Source organism: Megascapheus bottae, chromosome 20 (assembly GCF_031878675.1).
Source record: "Megascapheus bottae isolate mThoBot1 chromosome 20, mThoBot2.hap1, whole genome shotgun sequence".
Lineage (NCBI taxonomy): Eukaryota > Metazoa > Chordata > Mammalia > Rodentia > Geomyidae > Megascapheus > Megascapheus bottae.
Window position 1 is genome coordinate 35,313,419 of NC_143528.1, and position 21,629 is coordinate 35,335,047.

General features: G+C 46.8%; 1 protein-coding gene across 2 annotated transcripts in view; it reads right to left on the bottom strand.

The window, feature by feature from the left end:
- The window catches only part of Gfra2 (GDNF family receptor alpha 2), a 74,626-nt gene that overhangs the window by 36,070 nt on the left and 16,927 nt on the right, over window positions 1–21,629 (bottom strand). For both annotated transcript variants that reach the window (XM_090354271.1, XM_090354270.1), the window contains one exon: window positions 4,583–4,937. In XM_090354271.1, coding sequence (XP_090210397.1) covers window positions 4,583–4,937 — 355 coding nt within the window. The remainder of the gene's footprint in view (window positions 1–4,582; window positions 4,938–21,629) is intronic.

The following is a 21,629-nucleotide window of genomic DNA, read 5'->3' on the forward strand; positions in this document are numbered from 1 at the left end:
ATACAGGAAACTTCCACTCCCAGATACTCCATCTGATCCTGCTCCTAAGGGCAGTGAGAGGATAGAAGTACTTAAGGACGGTGAAAGGACACAAGTAAGTACATCAGGGCATCACCCCAAGATCCAGCAGGAAGATATCCTTGTTCAAGCAACACTCCTTCGAGGAAACCTGCAATGCTTTCTAAATAGTGACATTTAATAAAAACAGAGCATTCAATTAGTTACACATCACAAAGATTCTGTACCGTGCCCACCACTAAGTGAGAGAGCAAATCTCCAGACAGGCTTCCATATAATACCAGGTGGGCATTCTGCCTCCAAGACTCTTGGTGAAAAACCTAGGCAGAACTACACCGACTCCTATGGCAAGCAGATCTGCCTCAGCCAGGCCCCAGTGCTGTAGACGTGATGCATAGGAATGATATGAGAGATGCCCCAAGAAGAGACCCATTTCCAAAGAATCACTCCACAGAGGGGCTCTCCTGGACCCCCAACATGGTCATCAGAGAATCCACAGAAGTGAGGACTCTTCCATTCCCACCCTAAATCCCACCACCTGGGAACCCTTCATTTTCCTGAGAGCTCCCCTCCAGAAATCTGGAGAAGCCAACTCGGCAGAGGAAAGAAGGGCAGCCACTTTTCTGGACATCATGCTGAGACAATCCTAGATGCCCTCTAAAGCCACCTGTAACCTCCTGCTGCCTAGACTGGCACCCACAAAGCTACCTGATCACCATCAAGGCCACAGGGAGAGAAAGATGCATGTGCACACAGGTCAGGCCTGCAGTATTTGAAGACTGTACCTCTCCTTCCAGACTAGTAAAGACTAGTGAGGGGGATCCTTCGAACCCACCCTCTGTACCTGCTACCCCAGTGAGTCATTAGCCCATCCCCTCTTATGTTGAAAATTCATGTCTCCAGAAACAGAAGTCCAAGAGGTAAGGATAGGAGCAGCAGAAGGAAGCCTGCAAAGCCACTGGAAAGAATTCAGACTACAAACCTGGAAGACCCCCACAGGTCCTCCAGATGTCTACATTAAAGGGATACCCAGGTTCAAGGTAGAAGCTCACCTGGGAAACCCAGATGTCTTACTCAAAACCCCTAGGCCTCCCCAAGCCAGCTGTGTCCCTGACTCAATAACCTGATGCGGCACTGAAATCCACATCCCAGTGCAAGGAGCTCAGCTACATAGATCCATTCCTCAGCTCCTAAGATGCTGCCATCTCAAGCTTTCTGAGCAACTATTCTGTTGGCCGATGACATGTGCCAACCGGTTCTTCAGTTGCTGGGTATTTCCAGAAAAACAAAATAAATAAAAGGACCTTCTGATTCTTCAAATGGACACAAACTGAGCCGCCAAATTCACCCTGGTCCAAAGTCTCACACAAGCCTATCATTTCACAGGAGCCACACACTCTTAACTCTCCAGCCTCACTTGCCTAGCAAGAAGGTCATGAGTTCAAGCCAACAACCCAATAAACTAAATGAATAAATGAGCAAGTACTAGAATCTGTCACTTTTATAAAACTCCTAGTTCAAGCATCTGGTAGACTGACCTCAGATTTCCAACCCAGGTCTCCTGAAGCCTACTAACCTTCTGAGTGGGCCAGGCCCACCTGTAGGCATAGGGTGTGGGTAAAGCTGGCATGAGCTGCACCGTATGCCAGCCTTACCAGCCTCCTGAAGCACCAATTCTTCACCTGTTCTGTCATCTTAGGTCACTATGTAGGATGTGGCTGGCCAAACTCATTTTAGCATTTGACCCAAGGAGAGAACGCAGTCTCCAGCTAAGATTTCACAGGCTCCCTTCTATGGTGTTTTGGGAATTATGTGTCCCACCCAGCTTGCATTAATCCCAGCCACTGGAAAGCTAAGGTTCAAGTTCACTACACTGCCAGTCTGCACAGCTGAAGTGTGCACTCACTCTGTTCCTACCGCCAACCTTCCTATTGTGGTAAGCAGGGTTTTATTTCAAAACACCTCAGTCTGTGTGTGTCTTTGGTGTATTTTTCTAAGTAAGCAAAAGAGAAAGCCCACTGTCTTCACAGGGCTTTTCCTGAGCCCTGCAGCTAGCTCCATGCTCAGTCTTTTCTCTGAACTCCAGCGGAGCTTGTTTTCCAAACCAAACAAAACAGGAGCCTCCCTTTCTATGTACACACAGGCCCAGTTCTCCCTAGTAAAAAGAATGCTGCCTCCACTCCGTATCCCTCTTCAGCCCCAGACACCAATCTGATTCCTTCTGAAGGCAGTGGTTTGTACCCAGTGCCTCTACCTCTGCCTCTCCATCAGCAATCAGCTTTACACACACACACACACACACACACACACACACACACACACACACACACGCACAGTGAGACACTCAGCTTTGCGTTCTTCCTGTCACTGAATTGAATTCTCTTCTCTTCTGGTTTCTTGGACAGTCTTCTGATCTCTCCAGTGTTCTGATCCCCTACCTCCTTTGTCCTTCCCAATAAGTCTTCATGATTCCAGCAGAGCCCAGTCCTTGCCACTCACATCGTGATTTCACTTAATCACCTGGCTAATGAAGTCACCCAAATCAGCAGGCACTGCCAACCTGGACCCCTTTTGAGGGTGCCACCTACCCTCCTTACAACAAGGCAATGACTTCAATCTCCAGTGATAGCCAAGTATTCCTAAACTCATCCTTTCTTTCCAGCCTCTACTGAGCTCCACATCCTAGGCTAAATGCCCCCCAGATATTGCCAAAGGGACATCAATGGTTTCCCCCAGATACCTCACATGCAGTGTGTTCATCACCATCGCCTACAATAGGGGCCATCACCCATAGTTATTCAACCAGGAAACACAGTCAACACTCACTCAACTAATATCTGTGGAATGCTCACTACCGGCCATGCTTAGAAAGAGATGTGGAGTAAACATGATGGAAATGGTTCTTGCCTCCAGGGTACTTTAGACAATCACTCCTCCTGTCAACTAGCATTACTACTCTTCACTGAAACAATCCCCTGTCCCTCATTTCCTCAGCTGCTGTCTTAGCACAGAGCAAGCAGTATACCACAGTAGACACACACGCACACACACACACACACACACACACACACACACAGAGCTCAGGCTGGACACTCATGGATCATACCTGTAGTCCTAACTCAAGAGACTGAGATCTAGGGATCACAGGTCAAGGCCAGCCAAGGAAGAAAATACCAAAAATGCCAGAAGTAGAGCTGTAGCAATATCTTTGAGCCAAAGAAGCTCAGAGACAATGCCTAGGCCCTGAGTTCAAGCCTTAGGACTGGCACTAAAAGAAAGAAAGAAAGGAAAGAAAGAGGAAAGGAGATTAGGGGAGGGGAGGGGAGGGAATCTGTATCACATGAATCCCAACTCCAAAATGTATAACCTGGTCAAGTTACATTCTCCATCTATTTCCCTCCCTTGACAAAGATAACAATGTCGACCTTATAGACTTAGTGTAGATTTAAGTGAGGCTTTAGAACAATACCCAGAACACAGCTGGCAACCTGCAAAATACCTGTAATGAATGATGCTCCTCGTTTGTCTAGCAGCCTCCCTGTCCAGACCCTCTCCAAGTGCACCCACCCCACGCTGCATGCTGCAATCCCAGCCTCACTGTTTTTCTCATTTTCCTAGACTCAGAGGTTTAAGGCTCCCTCCCTGGGATCCAGAGGTTGAGGCAGATGCCTGAATGGAACCAGTTCCTCTCTCCTTGTTTCCCAGGGGTAGGGAGTGTTCTTTGGATAACATGGGGTTTACTTCTAAATAATCAAGTCTTAGCACCAAGAGGAAAACACAAGAATTACAAAGGGGCAAGCTTCTATTCATTCTAACCAAAAAATGCTTCCTGACAAATTGGCTCCACATCTATAAAGCATTGACTCTACACCAGACCCTGTGCTGAACTCTGCACGTGTTCTCTGATGCTCACAGTAATCCTGCCATGTGGGTATGGGTATTCCTGGCAGGATGGATGGAAGCTCAGGAAATCTCTCAAACTTGTTCCAAGCCAGATAGCTAGTATACGTTGTGAAAACAACATTTGAAATCAGCCTTGTCAAACTCCAGAATCTATTCTTCAGCCAATACTAGCCTGGGCAGTTCTCAGTCTGCACCAAGTTAGCTCTTAGCACTACAAGAAGTTAGGCAGGACTTCTATTAGAAAGGGAACAAAATTATCTATAGTCTTCTTCCAAGACTCTAGGAGTCAGCGATTTTTTTACTATAAATTACTTAGGGCGTCCATCTTGAGTTCTCTTGTGGTACTTGGCATAATTCTAGATATAGAGTGGGACAACAACAAACTCAAGGCAGGAGAGAAGAAAGAGGGAGAGAGGGAGGAAAGGAAGGAGAAAGGGAAGGAGGAGGCAAGGAAAGGTGAATGAATCCACAAATGGACAAAACAGATGAATGGATGGATAGATGGGTGGACAGGTGAATGAATGGATGGAACATGATTTAGCCCAGGGGTTAGGTCTTCCCACCCTCCACTGGGGTCAACATAATCCAGAGAGCTCCAGGGAACCGGGAGAAGGGGGGCGGGGAACCATCCACACCACACCGCAGGTGAAGCTGCTCTTACCGGCACAGGTGGTCCGTGCGGCAGAGGCTACGCAGGTCCAGGCAGTTGGGCTTCTCCTTGTCTTCATAGGAGCAGCTGGGCAGGATGGTCTGCCGGCGTCGCTCAGCACAGGCCTGGTCCTGACAGGAGCAGAAGAGCATGCGGTAGGTGTACTCGCTGGGCACCCGGTCGAAGAACTGGCGCAGGGCCTTGTGGCACTTGCGGCGGTTGCAGCGTTCGGTGGGCGGGATCTCTCGGTTGCAGATGGAGATGTAGGAGGAACGCAGTTTCTTGCAGTTGTCGTTCAGGTTGCAGGCCTTGGCAGCATCCAGGCAGTGGTTGCTCTTGGTGCTGACCACTGGGTCTACCCCTGTCCCTAGAGTAGAAAGGAGAGTTCAAGTCAGAGGCCCACCCAGCCAGGCAGAAGGGACACGGATGCCTGAGATCAGTATGCTTCCATATGCCTGATCTTTCACTCAGTTTCCCATCTGCAGAGCTAAAGCCAAAAAAAAAGAGTGGTTAAAGGCCTGGCTCAAACAATAGAGCACCTGTCTAGCAAGTGCAAATTCTGACCATTCACACGAAAAAGAAGTGCAGCAAATTACATGACTGACTTAAGATCACATGGCCAGAGACCCAGAGACTTCCATCCCTCCAACAGCTCATCTAGCAGGCCTTCAGTTTAGAGAAAACCTCTGCAGATAGGAATCCCTGGGCTGAGAGATTTGCCATGGTCAGGTCAGGGCTATCCCTAGCATGAGCCTTAAGAGCTAAACACATAACCCACCACAGCTCAGATGTGTTCGAACTCGGAAATTGAAATTGGAAATTTTGTGCCTCTGACCAAGAAGTAGAATGTCTCAGGCACAAAACGGGAATGGCTCTGCTATGTGCAGTCGCTTCCCATAATCAGGGATAGCCGTTCCAAGAGACATGTCACCGAGGCAACCTGGCTCCCGCCACCAGCCAATTTCCACCTGCAGCGCATGCTTCTCCTCTGGCCTGATGGCAGGCAGAGGGAGTGGACAGGACCCCAGACTGCCCACACCTTCCTGAAAACTTCTTCATGTCACAGATAAGGAAACTGAGGTGAGGGTGAACGAGAGGCCCACCCACAGTCACCCAGCGCTCTAGAACCTGACCACCCAAGAGAGAGGTATACCAGAGACAGCAGGTAGGCAAGTCAGGGCCTTTCTATCTGCTCTCTATCCATCCTACCAGAGCTTTTTGGTCTTTCGGGAGCTCTTCCCTCCATGCAGGGTCTTGTTCAAGGTGAGGAGGACATGGGACAAGGCCAGTGGAGGCCATGAACTCCCCATGGAAGGCCTGATGACTGAGCATGTGCAGCATGCAGTTCCTGGTGTTCTGGTCACCTGATGGTTAAAGGTCTATCAAGCCCCACCTCTTTGCTAGGCATTGTGTACATGGTCAAAGGAAGCCTGAACCTTGGAAAGCCAAGTGAGCCTGGAAAAGTCAAGCACTCCAGCTAGGAAACCAAGAAGTGGATAGGACTGGGCCTTCAAGAAACAAGCCATCAACCTTCAACTTCTGGCCTAGCTACTTATCCATTGTGTTCCCTTGAGCAAGTGACTAAAACTTGGTTGGCCTCTCTTTCCTTGTCTGTAAAACAATGGCTATTGCTAGGATCATTGGATGCATGAACCAGATCACCTATTATCTGCCTACTAAACCACTCCCATTAGCTATTACATCGAATCTTAAAAAAGAAAAAAAGAAAAGTCAGGCAACATGACTCCAGTTTGTAATCCTGTCTACTCAGGAGATCTAGAAGGACTGAAGGCCAGTCCAGATGAAATTCATTCCTATTCCCAGCTACACAAGACACTCAGACAGGAAGGAGAATCACAGTCTTATTAGGCCCAGGCACATACATGAGACATTATTCAAAAAATAATAACAGCTGGGCATGGTGGCTCACATCTGAATCCTAGCTACTCAGAAGGCTGAGATCTGAGAATCAAGGTTCAAAGCCAGCCAGGACACAAAAGGACCTGAGATTCTTATGTCCAATTAACTTCCAGAAAACGGAAAATGGAGATTGGCTCAAAGGTAGGGTGGTAGCCTTGAGCTAAAGAGCTCAGGGACAGTGCCCAGGCCAAGTTCAAGCCCCATGACTCACAAAAAAAATAATAATAACAATAACAACAACTTGGGCAAAAAAGGCTAGAGGAATGGCTCAAGTAGTAAAGAACCTGCATAGCAAGTACACATGGCCCTGAGTTCAAACTCCAGTATCACCAGAAAGAGAGAGACAGAGAGAGATCCTTCATGATCATATACCCCTTCCAGCTAACACCCCATTTTTCTTTGCCCTTTTAAAGTGAAGCCAATTGTGGTTTGCTCTCCTCCCATTCTCTCCTCAGCCCACTTCAGATTAAAGTCTTCCTCCCCTCACCACCCATGGATGGTCAGAAGTCCTCAGACCCCATGATCCCCAGTCCATCATCAGGAGACAAGGGACCACACTCTTCTACCTGACCCCTTGCTCCTTTGCCTTCTGTTCTCTGCCATCTTCCTAATACCTCTCTACTCAGCCTAGTTTGCTGATTCCCATCCTCACTGCTCAGGGCCCAGCCCTTCCTTCCAGGAACCCACTCCTGATGGCCTTAATGTCAATAAGCATTCCCCTCCCCAGTTGAGATATGGCCCCTGAATCCCAGGCTCATCAGTCCAACTCTGCCTGAAACCCCAACACTCACATCTCAATCCCTGATCCGTATATACTACCCTCTCTGCCAGCAGCTACCTTATTCTGCCACAGTACACCCCTCTAGGAGCTCAAGGGAAGTTCTAGTTGCCCTCAACTCCTCTCTTCTCCACATCGAGAAAGCCCAGAGATTTTTATCTCCAAAACACATGCAGAATTCACCACTTGGTCCAAATTACATTGTTCTGGGTCCCTGCTCTCCCCTCTGCACCCACAACAGCAACTAAAATGAACCTTCTAGAAGCCAAGGCAGAGATCATTCCTGACACAAAGCATCCCATGACACTTCTTTGTGTCACTCAGCAGCCTTCACAGATCTGCCAAGCTCTGTGCTGATAGCTCTCCAATATGGCAGCTACCAGACACGCATGACCATTCAACTTGAAATGCAGCTAGCGCATTTGAATACATGCACGAGATTTTGAAATACACAACAGATTCTGAATACTTAAGAAGCTGTAAATATATTACATGTTGAAGGGAAAACTGTTTGAATATGGCGTTAAAGCATCAAAATTAGCTTCACCAACATTGTCAAAATTTTTACTTCATAGCTATACTGGAGACTGAACTCAGAACTTTGTATTGGCTAGGCAAGACGTACCACTGAAGCCACTCTTCCATTTGCTTTTAGTTCTCATTCAGTCTCTCCCTTTTGCCCAGGCAAAGCTCTGAGTCTGCATTCTCCTACTGGGCCATGACCTCACTGGGATTATAGGTGTGTATCACCAAGCCTGGCTTGGTTATTTTGTGATTGGGTTTCCCTCTTTTGCCCCAGCTGACCTTGATCCACAATCTTTTCATCTCTATCTTCTGCATAAGATGGTCAGCTTTCAATGTAAATACTAAAGCATTTCTTACCCCACATCTATGCATATAGAATTCCATGTTGTGTTTCCTTGACCAGCACTGCTGTGTATGACCTTGGGACTTACTCCTTCCTTATGACCACTCTACTCCAACATTAATCTTTTGGATGGTCTGGGGACTTTGTAATTCTTCATTTGACTCAAGTAGGTACTCAAATGTTATCCCTGAGACCTTCCTTCCTAAGTACCTTAGGCATAGTAACAGCTTCCATTCTCCCTTTACCACCTATTCTGACTTATTTTTCCTATAGTAAAGAGAGCCAGAGTATAAACTTACTCTTTGTGTTTGTATCAAATCTAAATCCCAGGAAAGGTCAAAACAGCCCTTGAGTTCCCGGAGCTCAGTGTTTGATACACAGTTGCTATTCAAACACTGGGTGAATGAAAGAATATCCAGCTTCTAAGAAGTGTTTCCAAATGTTACCAGTATCATTAAGGAAGCAAAGTAACAGAGAGCAGGAAATGGTGGTCAAAACAAGATCAGAAACAATCAAGTATTAAAGTGGGGCCAATGGGGCCGGGAGTTTGGCCTAGTGGTTAAAGTACTTGCCTAGCATGCATGAAGACCCAGGTTTAATTCCTCGGTATCACATACATAGAAAAAAGCCGGAAGTGGTGCTGAGGCTCAAGCGTAGAGCTCTAGCCTTGAGAAAGTCCAAGGACAGTGCTCAGGCCCTGAGCTCAAGCCCAGGACTGGCAAAAAAAATAAAAAAATAAAGTGGGGCCAAGGGAGAAGGGGCTCAGTAGTGAAAGCTTAAAGGACCAGCAATGAAGACAGAGCCTGCACTACAACAGCTAGTCTAGTTCCATATAGGACCTGTGAAGGGAGAAAGAAAAGCTCGCTCTGTCTCTCTCTGCCTCTCTCTGTCTCTCTCTCTTTCTCTGTGTGTGTGTGTCTCTCCCCCTCCCCCAACCCCACTTTTTCTGGTCTAAGGTTTTAAAGCTCAGGCCCTTGCCCTTGCTAAGTAGGTACGCTCTCACAATTGAGCTACCCTGCCAGACCCTTTTTGTGTTGGTTATCTCCAACAGATCTTTCTTTATGCCTGGGCCAGGCTGGACTACAATCCTCTTGTTTGTGCTTGCCTTTGTCACTGGGATAACAGGTACTCCACATCTTATCCAGTTAAGAAGGCATCTTGAGAACTTTTTCTCAAGCCAGATCTCCCCCGACCCCATCTCTGCCTCCCAAGTAGCTAGGATTACAGGCTTTATCCATCATTTCCAGCTCAGTCTCCCTCTCTCTTTGTTGTAAAAATAAAGGACTGGGGGTGCATTCAGACAAGAGAATATCATTCTGTGATTAAAACAGAAATGAATTATCAAGCTGTAAAAAGGCATGCCGCGACTTCCCATGGAAGAAACTATACACAAGATCCCAGTTATATGACGTTTTGGAGAGAGGAAAAACAGCAGAGACACTGAAGAGGTCCGTGGCTGTCAGGAAAAAGGGAAGGAGCAGGGAGAGCAAGGAAGGAGAGGAAGAATAGGGAGAACACAGAGCTTGCCCAGGGCAGTGAGACTCTTCTCTGTGACACTTACCACACATAGGCCCTCATTACACAAGTCTCCAAACCCACTGAATGCACAAGAAGCCAAGACAATTCCTGCTGTCACTAGGGACTCTTCTGGAGAAGGCAGGCCAGAGCTCTAGCATCCGGAGATTCTAACAAACACCCTTCCAGGTTTAAACTAGTGCTGGGGGGAGGGGGCGGGATGGGACACAGGAGCTCTGTACTTTGCCTCAGTTCTTCTAGGAATGTAAAGGTGCTCTGAAACAGAATTAAAGCACAAAACAAGTAAAGGTTTGTTTTCCTAACCTACCAATGAGAGAGAGAGAGAGAGAGAGAGAGAGAGAGAGAGAGAGAGAGAGAGAGAGAGAACTGGTATTGAGCCTTGAACTCTAAAGGCTTCACATTCTCACTTTTACACAAGGATGGCACATTACCACTTAAATCCCACCTCCACTTTCAGCCTTTTATCTGTTTATTGGAGATATGAGTCTCACAGACTTCACTGCTTTGGTCTGACTTCAAACCTGGATCCTCAAATGTAAGTCTTCTGAGCAGCTAAAATTAAAGGCATGTGTCACCAGCTTCCAGCAGTAAATGTAACTGTACTGAAGTCCTCAGAATCAGACATTTCCTCAGCTGCTAGGGCAGCAACCGTGCCTGAGATACAGCTGGGGATGGAAGCGTGGTCCATCTGTGTTGGTTGTTGTGGCAATGTTAAGTCCTGCAGGGAAGACCTGCTGCAGAGATGAAAGGTCCTCCTGGGAATCAGGAGACCAGGGACACAGTGACATCCCTGACTCAAGAAGGAGCAGCAGAAAAAGCCTAGAGAGTGGAAAAGGATTCCCAGACACAGGAAATGGCAAAGACAAGGGTAAGGATAAACAGAACACCTTTCATTGTGCATGGAAACAGAAATAGAGGGAGAGAATAAAAAGAGAAGAGGCTGGAGAGCCAGATAGGGAATCTGGTCATGCTGGAACATGTGGCCACTGGAGGAATTCTCCAAAGCTGCCATGAAACTATACTGCAGGACGTGCAAGAAGCCCAGGGCAGGTGTGAACACAGAGGCTACTGAGGAGGTCTTGTCTCTGGGGAGGATCAGGTCCCCAGACCAGCCAGTCTTTGTGCTTGTCAAATGCCAGCTAGCTACTGGGAGGGAAGAGCAAGCGGCTTGGGGCCAAGGTGGAGGAGAGAGAACGGGGCGGGAGCGGGAGACTACTGCAAGCTGAACAGCAGCTAATTTAGGCCTGTGGCTGTGTCTAGGTCCCCCAGGTGCTCAGCTCCCCTCCTCCCAGCATGTTCCAGAGCTAATGCCAGTGTAATTACAGCCCCAGTGACTTCCATTTGGAGATTGAATAGTGAAAGCATTTGCTAGGGGCGGGACATGTAAACCCCTGGGTCTGAACTTGGTAAATTTCCTAGAAAAAAAAATTAGAAGAAAGAAAGAAAAAAAGAAATCAAAGAAGGCTGTGATCCAAACAGTAACTGCCTCCTTACTGAAAAGTTGCCTTCCCTCACCCTCTCCAGTGGGAACGGGATACCAGAGAGCAGTCACCTCCTCAAGCCTTCTTCAGGCCCCAGGTAGCCAAGCAGGGGCCCAGCCAGGTGTATGCAAGCCTGAGAAAAGGGTAACACGTGCCAAACACACCACACACTCCTTTCCAGCCCATCCACTCTCCTTCCATCCACCAAAAGTTGCCCATCTGTGAGGAAGGGCCTCACCAGGGTGGAAGAAAAAATGGGTTATTCTAGACACAAACCAGGACCCACCAGGACCCCTCAAACTGCACACCACAGCCCCTGGATCAAAATGTGCAGAAGATTCTGGAACAGGAGGCACTCCTTTAGTTTCCAACCTCTCCCTGCTCAGAGAGCTGAGACCACCCCAGGACCTGAGAGCAACTCAGGAGCTGGAAATACATGCCACGTCTGGTTGGCCTATGACAGCCTGGACCCAACCCTTTCCTCTGTGGGTACCCCAGGCCTGTCGCAAGAGAAGCAGAGATGAGTCAAAGAGTAAATGGTAAGCAGCTGCCCAGTGGAGAGGAGGGCAGGATTTAATAATGCTTGGCACTTTCTAAAGCCTCAATGAATTCAGCCTGCCAGCCCCATCCCCTGGGAACACATCTTGGCTCCTTTATCCCTTCCATACTCCACAAAGGCCAGACAAGAGGGAGTGCAGCCAGATGCAGAAGGGAAGAGGTCCTCCGGACCAGAAGCTCTATACTAGCTTCCTGCACACCCACCTTGCCCCTGCTCTCACCTAAGCTCTCACTCCAACCCTCACCCCAGGCAGTGGGTCACCTTGCTCAGAAGCCGTGTGAGAACACTTACAATAGATATTCCCTAGTTACCTGTGTGTTCAACATTGCAGAGAGCTCGGTTTGGTAAACTGTAATTGCCCAAATGTGGCCATGGAATTTGGATCCTGTTAATAGTACCAGCTGTACTAATATTTAATTAAGTATTTTTCTTTAATATCTTAATTCTTAAGTTTTAATTCTCTTAATTCTTAAATATTTGTTTCTTTGACTCACATTTTCTATATTTCAATACCTATGTAGTTATAACCTAAATTTTGATATCTTCATCGGTTCTGAATCTTTCTGACTCACTAAAAAGCACTGCTAGCCAGGCACAGTGGCTCATGTCCATAATCCTAGCTACAACCAGAGGCCAAGATCCAGAGGCTCAACGTTCAAGACCAGCCCAAGTAACAGTGGTAGAGACACCAGTACAGCAATGAAGAGCTGGGGCCCGCCGGGCATGATTGTCATCCTAGCTGATTAGGACCTGGAAAGCAGAACAGAAGGCTCACAACCCAGGCCAACCCAGGCAAAAAGCTAGGCCCCATTCAAAATACAACAAAAACAAAAGGGTCTAGGGCTATGGCTCAAGTGGTAGAGCACATGCCTAGCAAGGCCCTGTGTTCAAAAGTCCAGAACCACCAACATGCCAGAAACAGACAAACAAATGCACAGTGGTTGATATAAAAATATTCCTTGCTGGAGGCCATCCTCAAATACCAGCCTTGATATACATGCACTCTGATTTACAGCAGAGGTGCTCAAACTCAGGGCATAAGTGACTCAGACCACCAGACAGACAGACAGACAGACAGACATGCCAAGTCCAGGGCCTGAGGCTGGTACCCCGGCACCTGGACTTCATAGGTTCCTGGTAATTCTCAAGCTGCCTCTGAAGTCTGAGAATCAGTACATGGAGATGAGGCTGAAAAGCCCATAGTATACACACACACACACACACACACACACACAGAGCACAGCACATAATGTGCCAGACCCACCCAGCAGACCCTCTATTGTCATGTTCGGTTTGGGGGGGGGGGTTCATTCATCCCTCCCTCCTCCCCGACTCATCAAGAGAATTTCCAGCCACAAGCAGGCATCTCCCTGTGGAATGGAAATGAGGCTCAGCCTTCAAGAATACTTTCAAGCCTCCAGGACCCAGATGTTTCAACTTCCTCATGCCCTTCCAGGAAACTTCCCTCTTTGCCCTAAACATACAGCTGCAGATCTGCTTGAGCCAGGCTGTGCATCTCAGTCACTAAAAGCAGAGGCAGAGAACCTTACCTCCTAATTCTGTGTCTATCAGGCTGTGTAAGACCTCAGGTAAGACTCCTGTCCCTTTCTGGGTCTCATTTCCTCCCACGAAAAATGAACTAATAGTCACTACACTCTGTGACTGTCCTACCTACTCATCGATTGTAAGGTGCTGAGGGTCAAAGGGCCTAAGAACAGCCTCCCCTGCTCTGGTCCTGTGATGAAAAACACAGGTCAACCGATAACTGACCCAGATGAGTCCACTTGTGTCCTACACAAACACACACCAGTGGTACACACATACACAAAAGTAAAGGCAATGGCAGCACTCCATAAATGGTGACCATACCCCTGAACTGTTAGCAATCAAATACTGCAGCTAAACAGCACACATTTTCATATACTAGCCACCAGGTCCTGGAAACACAGCTGTGCACAGGCAAGATAGAAACTTTTCTTTTATTCTAATGAGTGGAATTCTAGTAGTAAATTAATAAATAATGTAACATAAAGGGTTGATAAGTGAGATGAAGAAAATAGGAAGATTCAAAGGAGAATGATAGGCAAAAGGATGGTATCTCATAATGGTGGCTTCAGTTGACACAGAATGGGTGCTGGTGACTCATACCAGTAATCCTTAGCTACTCAGGAGGCTGAAATCTGAGGATCACCATTTGAAGCTAGCCCAGACAGAAAGTCCCCATGAGACTCTTATCTCCAATTAACCACTCAAAAATAGGAAGTAGAGCTGTGGCTCAAAGTGGTAGAGCACTAGCCTTGAGCAAAAAAATTTCAGGGACAACAGCCAGACCCTGAGTTCAAGCCCCAAGTCTGGCAAAAAAAAAAAAAAAGAATGGTGGGTGAATCACACACACACACACACACACACACACACACACAAAAGTTAGAGAGAAAAGTAGTCAAAGGCACAAACAAGAAAAAGCCACAAGATCTTCCAAGGTAAAGTAAGTCATTTAGACTTTATTCTAAAAAGCTAAGCACTTGAGGAACATGAAGGAAGGAACCCACAGAGCCCACTTGTATGGAAATTAAGTATGCAGGAGAGGGGAAAGGGAGGTGGGCACAGGGAGGATAAGCTGTTTGTAGGAGTGGAGATCATTGCGTTGAGCAAGATGATAAAACCAGGCTCAGAAAGACAGTATTGTATGCTGTCATTCATGCGCAGAATCTAGACTTAATGTGATATGATTGTAAAAGAGATACTGCTGAGGTGTGGGGGGGGGGGACTGCCAGGAGGGGAGAAGAGCAAAGAAGGTAATAGGAGGTGAATATGATAGAAGCAATAGATGAGATAGATGACAGATAGATAGACAGACAGACAGATAAATAGATATAGCAGACAGAGAAAAATAGGCTCATACCTGTAATCCTACTCAAGAGGGTGAGATCTGAGGATCAAGGTTTGAAGCAGCCCACTCAAGAAAGGTCTGTGAGATTCTACTTCCCAATTAACCACCAAAAAGGCAGAGATGGAATTGTGACACAAGTGGTAGAGTGTTAGCCTTGAGCTAAAAAAAAAAAAAAAAGCTAAGAAACAGTGCCCAGGCCCTACGTCAAGCTCCTGTTTCAGCTCAAAAAAAGAAAAAGAAAAGAAAAGTAGCATAATGAAACCCTGTACAAATTGTTATTTTTAAAAAAGGTGGTTAAAGAAAGCAGGATTAAGAAAGAGTTACATTGACAGGGGTAAATTTCATCAAAATACATGATACGCATGTATGTAAAAAACATAATGAGACCCCACTGTGCAGCAAATTGATGCTAATGAAAAATTAATTCAGGGGCCAGGAGTTTGGCCTAATGGTCGAGTGCTTGCCTAGCATTTAGTACTATGCTCTGGGTTTGAGTCCTCAGTACCACAAACACTGAAAAAAAGCTGAAAGTGGTACTGTGGCTCAAGTGGTAAAGCACTGGCCTTGAGGAAAGCCCAAGGACAATGATCAGGCCCTGAGCTCAAGCCCCAGGATTGGGGAAAAAACTAATTTAGAAATAAAGAAAACTGGAATGGACTAGGAAGAAAAACAGAAAATTCAATGGTTCTAGCATTCCTTTTTGAATTTTTGAATTTATTTTTTATTGTAATATAGAGGGGATACAGTTTCATTCGCCAGATAGTAGGTGCATTACTTCTCACACACTGATACCCCTTCTCATGTTTTTGTCCCCATTTCCTTCCCCCACCCCCTCCCAATCATCTTTCCTCCCCCTTCTCTTTCCTATTTCAAATAATCAAATAAATGTATATACAATATACCAGGTAGCAAAGTCAGATACAGTAACAATATGGGATTAACCAAAGGGCAACAAAAGAGAAGAGAAATAACATAGTACATTAAGAACAACAATCACACAAGATAAAGCTCTTGTTTCCAAGGTATATTAATATACCTTTTAAAGGAGAAAGAGAGGGGGGGTGCCAGGTCCACAGGTAGCAGGTGAAGGCTGGGTGGGCAGCCATTGCAGAGATGTGAGCCAGGGGCTCATTCTGATTATCGTTTAGGAATGGGACAGTGCCAACAGGATTGGCTGCATTTTGAGGAGAGAGAAAAACTCAATAACTCCTGGGGTTTAAGTCTGAGCACCAGGTGGATGGTGACAGAAATTAATGAAATGGGGAAAACTAGGGAATGTGGGAGGGAGGGAAGAAGGGGGAGGAAGAGGAGGAGCAGGAAGAGGAGGAAGACGAGGAGGAGCAAGAGGAGCAAATGGGCAGCTCTGGTTTGGGCTTGATGAGAGTCAGGTCTCCTAGGTGGCCAATTGAAGGTGACAGGCATAGGGATCAGCAAGCTGAGGCTCCAGGGAAAGATCTTCCGATCTCAAGCTGGGCATAATGGGCATGAGTAGCTCTTCAGAGCCACACCACTCAGCAAGGTCTCCTAAGGCTGATGGCACTGACTCCCAAAGTGGTCAGCCAATACCATAGATGCAATAAGGGCTCGCTAAAAAACAAAATGAAATAAATGAAGTATGTTACCTAGCTAGACAGAGTCTCCTCCTCCCTTCTCTCCATTTTTGCTGTGTCCTGATAGTAGAAGAGGCCAAACCTTATATGTCACAGCCTATATATACCAAAACCCAAAGAGAAAAGTCTTTGTCTCCTCCTCCAAGAGCAAAAAGGAACAAGGTCCTTGTTCCTCTGCTCCATCCAGGAAGCCCAACAGACCAGTCCCTTCTCACCTCTGGGCTCTGCACTCCTGGGAGCTCCATAGCAGAACAACTACCCCAATGTCCCCGGAGATGACAGGATCAATAATCCCACCACCTCATCTCCCAGTCTTCTTGGGTTCTCAAGGAAGTCCGGGGATGTGGTAGAATTTAAACCTTCATCCTCTGTGTGTCCCGACCACCGCCCTCCTCAGACCCACCCTGGATCCCACCCAGGATCCTTTACAATCTCCACTTTATTTCCACTTATTCCCTCATCTCTCAGCCTTGTCACATCACCACAGCCACCCCAAGCACACGCTGGGGGAAGTTAAGATTTGGGGGGAGCTGGCCAATCTGCCAAAAAAAAAAGGATTCAAGGAATAGCAAATGTAGTGAAAATCAACAACAAAAAAATCGGATGCTTTTGAATTTGGATTTATTTTTTTAGTTTTTAACCATGTGAAATTGGTTTTTAAATTTTTTAAGGCAAGTTAATCTTAATTTTGTGTTGTAACATTTAAATTTTTAAGTTTTACCCTTTCCCATGGGTACATTTAATTCCATGTAAATACCATTTGGGGCTATAAAGGGGCTCCATATTTAAATTTCCTGCCATTCCACACCATTTCCCACAATGATATATCAGCTTTAATTTTGAATTTAAGACAACTGAAAACCAAAATTGAGGCATTTCATAATGACGTGATTGACTCAAGTCTCTCTTGGCATTTTTTGTTTGTAGTAAGTGGGTGTAGATTGGCAGCACCAATCATAAGTTAAGAGTTGGTTTCCTGACTATGAAATACACATTTCTCATCATACAAAGTTTCTTTTAACCCATGACCCTCAGATTCAATTTTTAAAAAAGAAACAATTAAGTATATTTTAAAACACAGTTCTGAAGTACATTCACCCATTCTATGTGAAAAATCTAAAAACTTTCCAAATAATTGAAACTGGGTAAATCAATGCATTTGGAGGGAAAAAAAAAGACTCGTTCTCTAAACACACTAATTTTAAAAGAAGGGCCACTCATTGTTCATGGACCACTAACCTTCAGGCCTAGAGCAGGGCCCAGAGAGATCCTCCCTTCTCTTCCTCCAGCTCATCCATCTTCCTGCCTCTTATGGTCCCTCTGCTCCCCTAGGCTCCTCACTGCCTGGGCCACTGGTACATTGCTTGATGGAGTGACATCTGTACCAAACATCCCAACCTCAAATCACCACCTCCTCTCCTCTCAGCCTCCAGATGGACTCCTATTCTAGCAATTTCTCAACCACCCCAAACTGTGACGCATTGGCCTGAACACTGGCTGTCCTTCAACTACCCCCACTCTCCTTGATCTCATGCCCTCCCTCCATGCCCCAAAATCGCATCCTTCAGCAAACACCTGACCTTCTCAGCCTCTCTTCATCAAACTCACTAACAACCAACTCAAAGCCAACGTATCTTCCCATCCACCCACCCTGTCCTGTCACTGGGAGATACGTGCACAACTAAGGCTCCTCCAACCTCAAACATCTTATAAAGACCATTTCATACCTTCTCCTACCTCAGTCTCCCTACACTCCCTTCCCCTACCACAGGCTGGGTGGCTTAAAAACAATAGAAATTCATTTCTCAAGGTTGGAGACCTGGCTCTGGTAGAGCATTAGCTAATGAGAAAACTTGTCAGGTCCCAAGTTCAAGTCCTGACCTTGGACAAAGAGGGGAAGAAATGCACTTCTTATTTCTCATAGCACTGGAGACTCAGCAGTCCAAGATCAAGATGCCAACAGACAGTGTTTGGTGAGGGTTAATATTCTAGTTTGATGATAGCCATCTTTTCACAGTGTCCTCACAGGAATGGCCAAGGGAGAGCTCAGCTCCCTGGAAAATAATTACAAGGTAGAAATCGTGCTCAGGAGGGTTCTGTCCTCATGATTCAGCCACTTTTCAAGAACTCCTAATATTACCAGAGGGGTTAGGGTTCTAACACATCACCTCACACTCTCAGGGGAAACAGAAATCTTGTCTCCATCTAATCAGGCACAACCATCAGCCCTCCACCAAGTCCCACATCTGCATACGGTCCCTCTACCTGGGGTCCTTCCTTACCCGGGGCCTTTCCAGCTCTGCCATTCCCTGATGTTTCTGCAGCAGACCTCTCCTGGGGGTCAGAATTGGGCTTTCCCAGTCGCCTCGCCCATCACCTCACTTTTGTCTCTACTTGGTTTTCATCTTATTCTTTTTCTTGTGAATTTGTTGCTTGGCTTGTTTTCTATTTTCCTCCATTTCCAGCTAAGAGCATGGCTCCCTAAGAGCTAAGCCACCCTTGTTTTGGTCATTAGCACAATCTCAGCACCTACATCAGCGCATGGTGCATAAGGACATGCAGGATTCCTCCAAGGGAAGTCCACAGCCTCCCAGACCACAGAGTTCAGGCCACTTGGTACGTTTGTGAACCAGGACAAAACAACTTTTAGCAATTCTCTCAGAGTTGCCCAAAGAGACAGGGAGGGAGCTGTGGGAATGCTTGTTCCCTGAGGGGTGATGGCTTAGGTTCTGTTCTGATCAGAGGCATATCAGGGCATCCACATTCACCCTCTCCCACCACATCCCTTCCTTTCCTTCCCTATCCACCTGCAAACAGAAAGCTGCCACTCAAGCCCACAGCTACGTCCCCACATACCACACACACACACACACACACACACACACACACACACACACACACACACACCAGCCATCCAGATTCATATAAACATACACACACCACTCTCTTCCTATTCCTAACCCACTGCCCCAATACAGAAGCAAACCATGCCACATGCACCCTGACACCTACACACCTGTATTCACACCACTACACTCACACGCACACACACACATCACATACACTGACACACACACACACCACATATACACTAGTCTAGCACACTCAACCCTAAATCACACTGACATATAACTCCATAAATGTACTGAAACACACACCACATGCACACATACTGGCCCCTACACTTTCCACCATTTATCCACACATACCCATCACCCTACCACCCATATGCACACACACATCACCTGTGCACAAATCTACATATACAAACACATGCACACATAAACCTTCCCCTGCTACTCGCTACACACTGACCCCTCCCCTCCATGTGCCTTTCCCTGCACATCACAGGAGCCCATGCACAGGCATGGCAGAAAGGGATACATGTCACTCATACCCCGCTTGCCTTCTATGGGGATAAATCAGAGTGGGTGCGCTTGGCTAAGACAGGAACCTGTACAGAAATGCAGAATCCTGTGGTAAAGGCAGGGAAGGGCCAGCCAAAAAGGGCCTTCTGGACCAGCCTCTTGCAGACCCTGGTCATATGCAGGAGGAAAAGCAAGCAGGCGGCCACTTACATGATGTTACTTGAAGAGAACCAAAAGGAATCTCACCCCAACCACAGCAGCTGAAAATCTACCATTAGAAATCCCCATGGGCCCCTCTCTACATCACCCTGATAATAAAATTTTTTAAATAAAAATAAGAAAGCCCTTTTGGGATAGGGGTTAAGTTTTGTTTCTGTTCTTCTTTTAATTATGGTCTTTAAGTCATTGTACAAAGCACTTCGGTTTAACATATCAGTTTATGAGTACAGTGGCTCTTTGTCATTCTCTCCCTTCTCTCCTCACTCCACTCATCCCTTCCATTTTCCTAGTTCCATTTTCGTATATGTACACTGAACATTATGGTTACATTCTCCCACCCTTCTCTCTTTCTCTCCATTCATCTGCCTCTTTTCCCTTTCTGAACCCTTTTTCATAGCAATTTTTCCCCTGGGACACAAAGGTAACACAAGATGAAGTCACCAACATCTCACACCTCAGTGCCAGCAAATCCTTTTACCAACCAACAGAAGCCCGATTCCTCTGGCTATTACAGGAGACAGAAAATGGAAAAAGAAGAGAAATGTAGATCACTCCAGCTCTGCACTTCTGGGTAGGAAGCTGGTTCCTCCCTCCCTTCTGCTCCTGAACACACACACACACACACACACACACACACACACACGGCCCAAGGTCTCCTCCCCTACCCCTCTCCCCTTGGCCAATAGACCCTGAAAGGAGTGGAGGTGTCAAAGGGGTGACAGAGCTGCAGCTAAAGCCCAATTCTCCTTGACACTCAGAGTCTCTGACAGCTGTTAGAAGAATGTGATTTTGAAATTTAAATAACACATTTCTGCATTCAGCTCAGGGAGACAACCTGAGGATAAGCAGTTTATCGCCTGAGCCACCATGAAGGGGGGAGAGAGGGCAGGAAGAGAAGCTGCCTGGTCCTCCAGCATCTCCCAAGGTAGCCTCGATCCTGAGAGCAGCCTCACAAGGATCCAGGACCAGCGAAGCCCAGCCTCTTCATCCCTCTGCTCAGCCAAGACGGGGAGAAGGGAGGAAAAACCCCACCCTAGCCTCAACAGTCAAGGAACCAGAGGGGTCAGCCTAGGAATGGAAGGGGATTTTTCTAGGTTCCCAGAAAAGCTTAATGGGAATCAGAAGCCACTCCATGATCTAGGTACTCTTCATGCTGGTCTGATCCTTAGGCCAAGGATAAGTCTCTCCTCTGCACAAAGCTAGCTTAGCTCCTTCCTAGGTCCCCAATTCCCTAACCAAGCAGTCCACAATCAGAGATTTAATGGAGAAGCAGAAACAGAAGAGCCCAAAGAAGCTACTCTTTCTGTCCACCACAACAATCACTATCCACTGTCCCCTGCGCTCACTGGGTTCAGAAACATGGTGCCACCTTCATCACAACGAGCTCAGCCAGGTCTCCCAGCCATGACACAACTAGAAATGTCATTTCCAGATCCTACTTCCTCCTCTTCCAAGTCTTCCATGATTTACCCAGACTCTGCTCCCTGAACTCTTGGGACAGCACTTGGTGTCACGCTGACAACTATTTTGGGGGTGTGCCACTAGGTATCTTGTGTCTTTCCGAACCGTGAAGATACAACTGTGATATTATGTACCCTGTGCTGTATACTAGTATACAATCATGTATAATACATAATGTAAAATAACAGCCTTGCTGTCATTACAGCACATTCTAAACACAATGAACAAAATGGTGGCATTCCCCTCAAGCCCAACCTAAGCTCCTCCTCTTCCGCCAGCCCTTCCTGCACCTCCGCGGAAGCGTCCACTGGGTCTCCACGTCTCCCAACTCCTCCACTCAGCTCACACAGCACTTCAGGCACTTCTCTG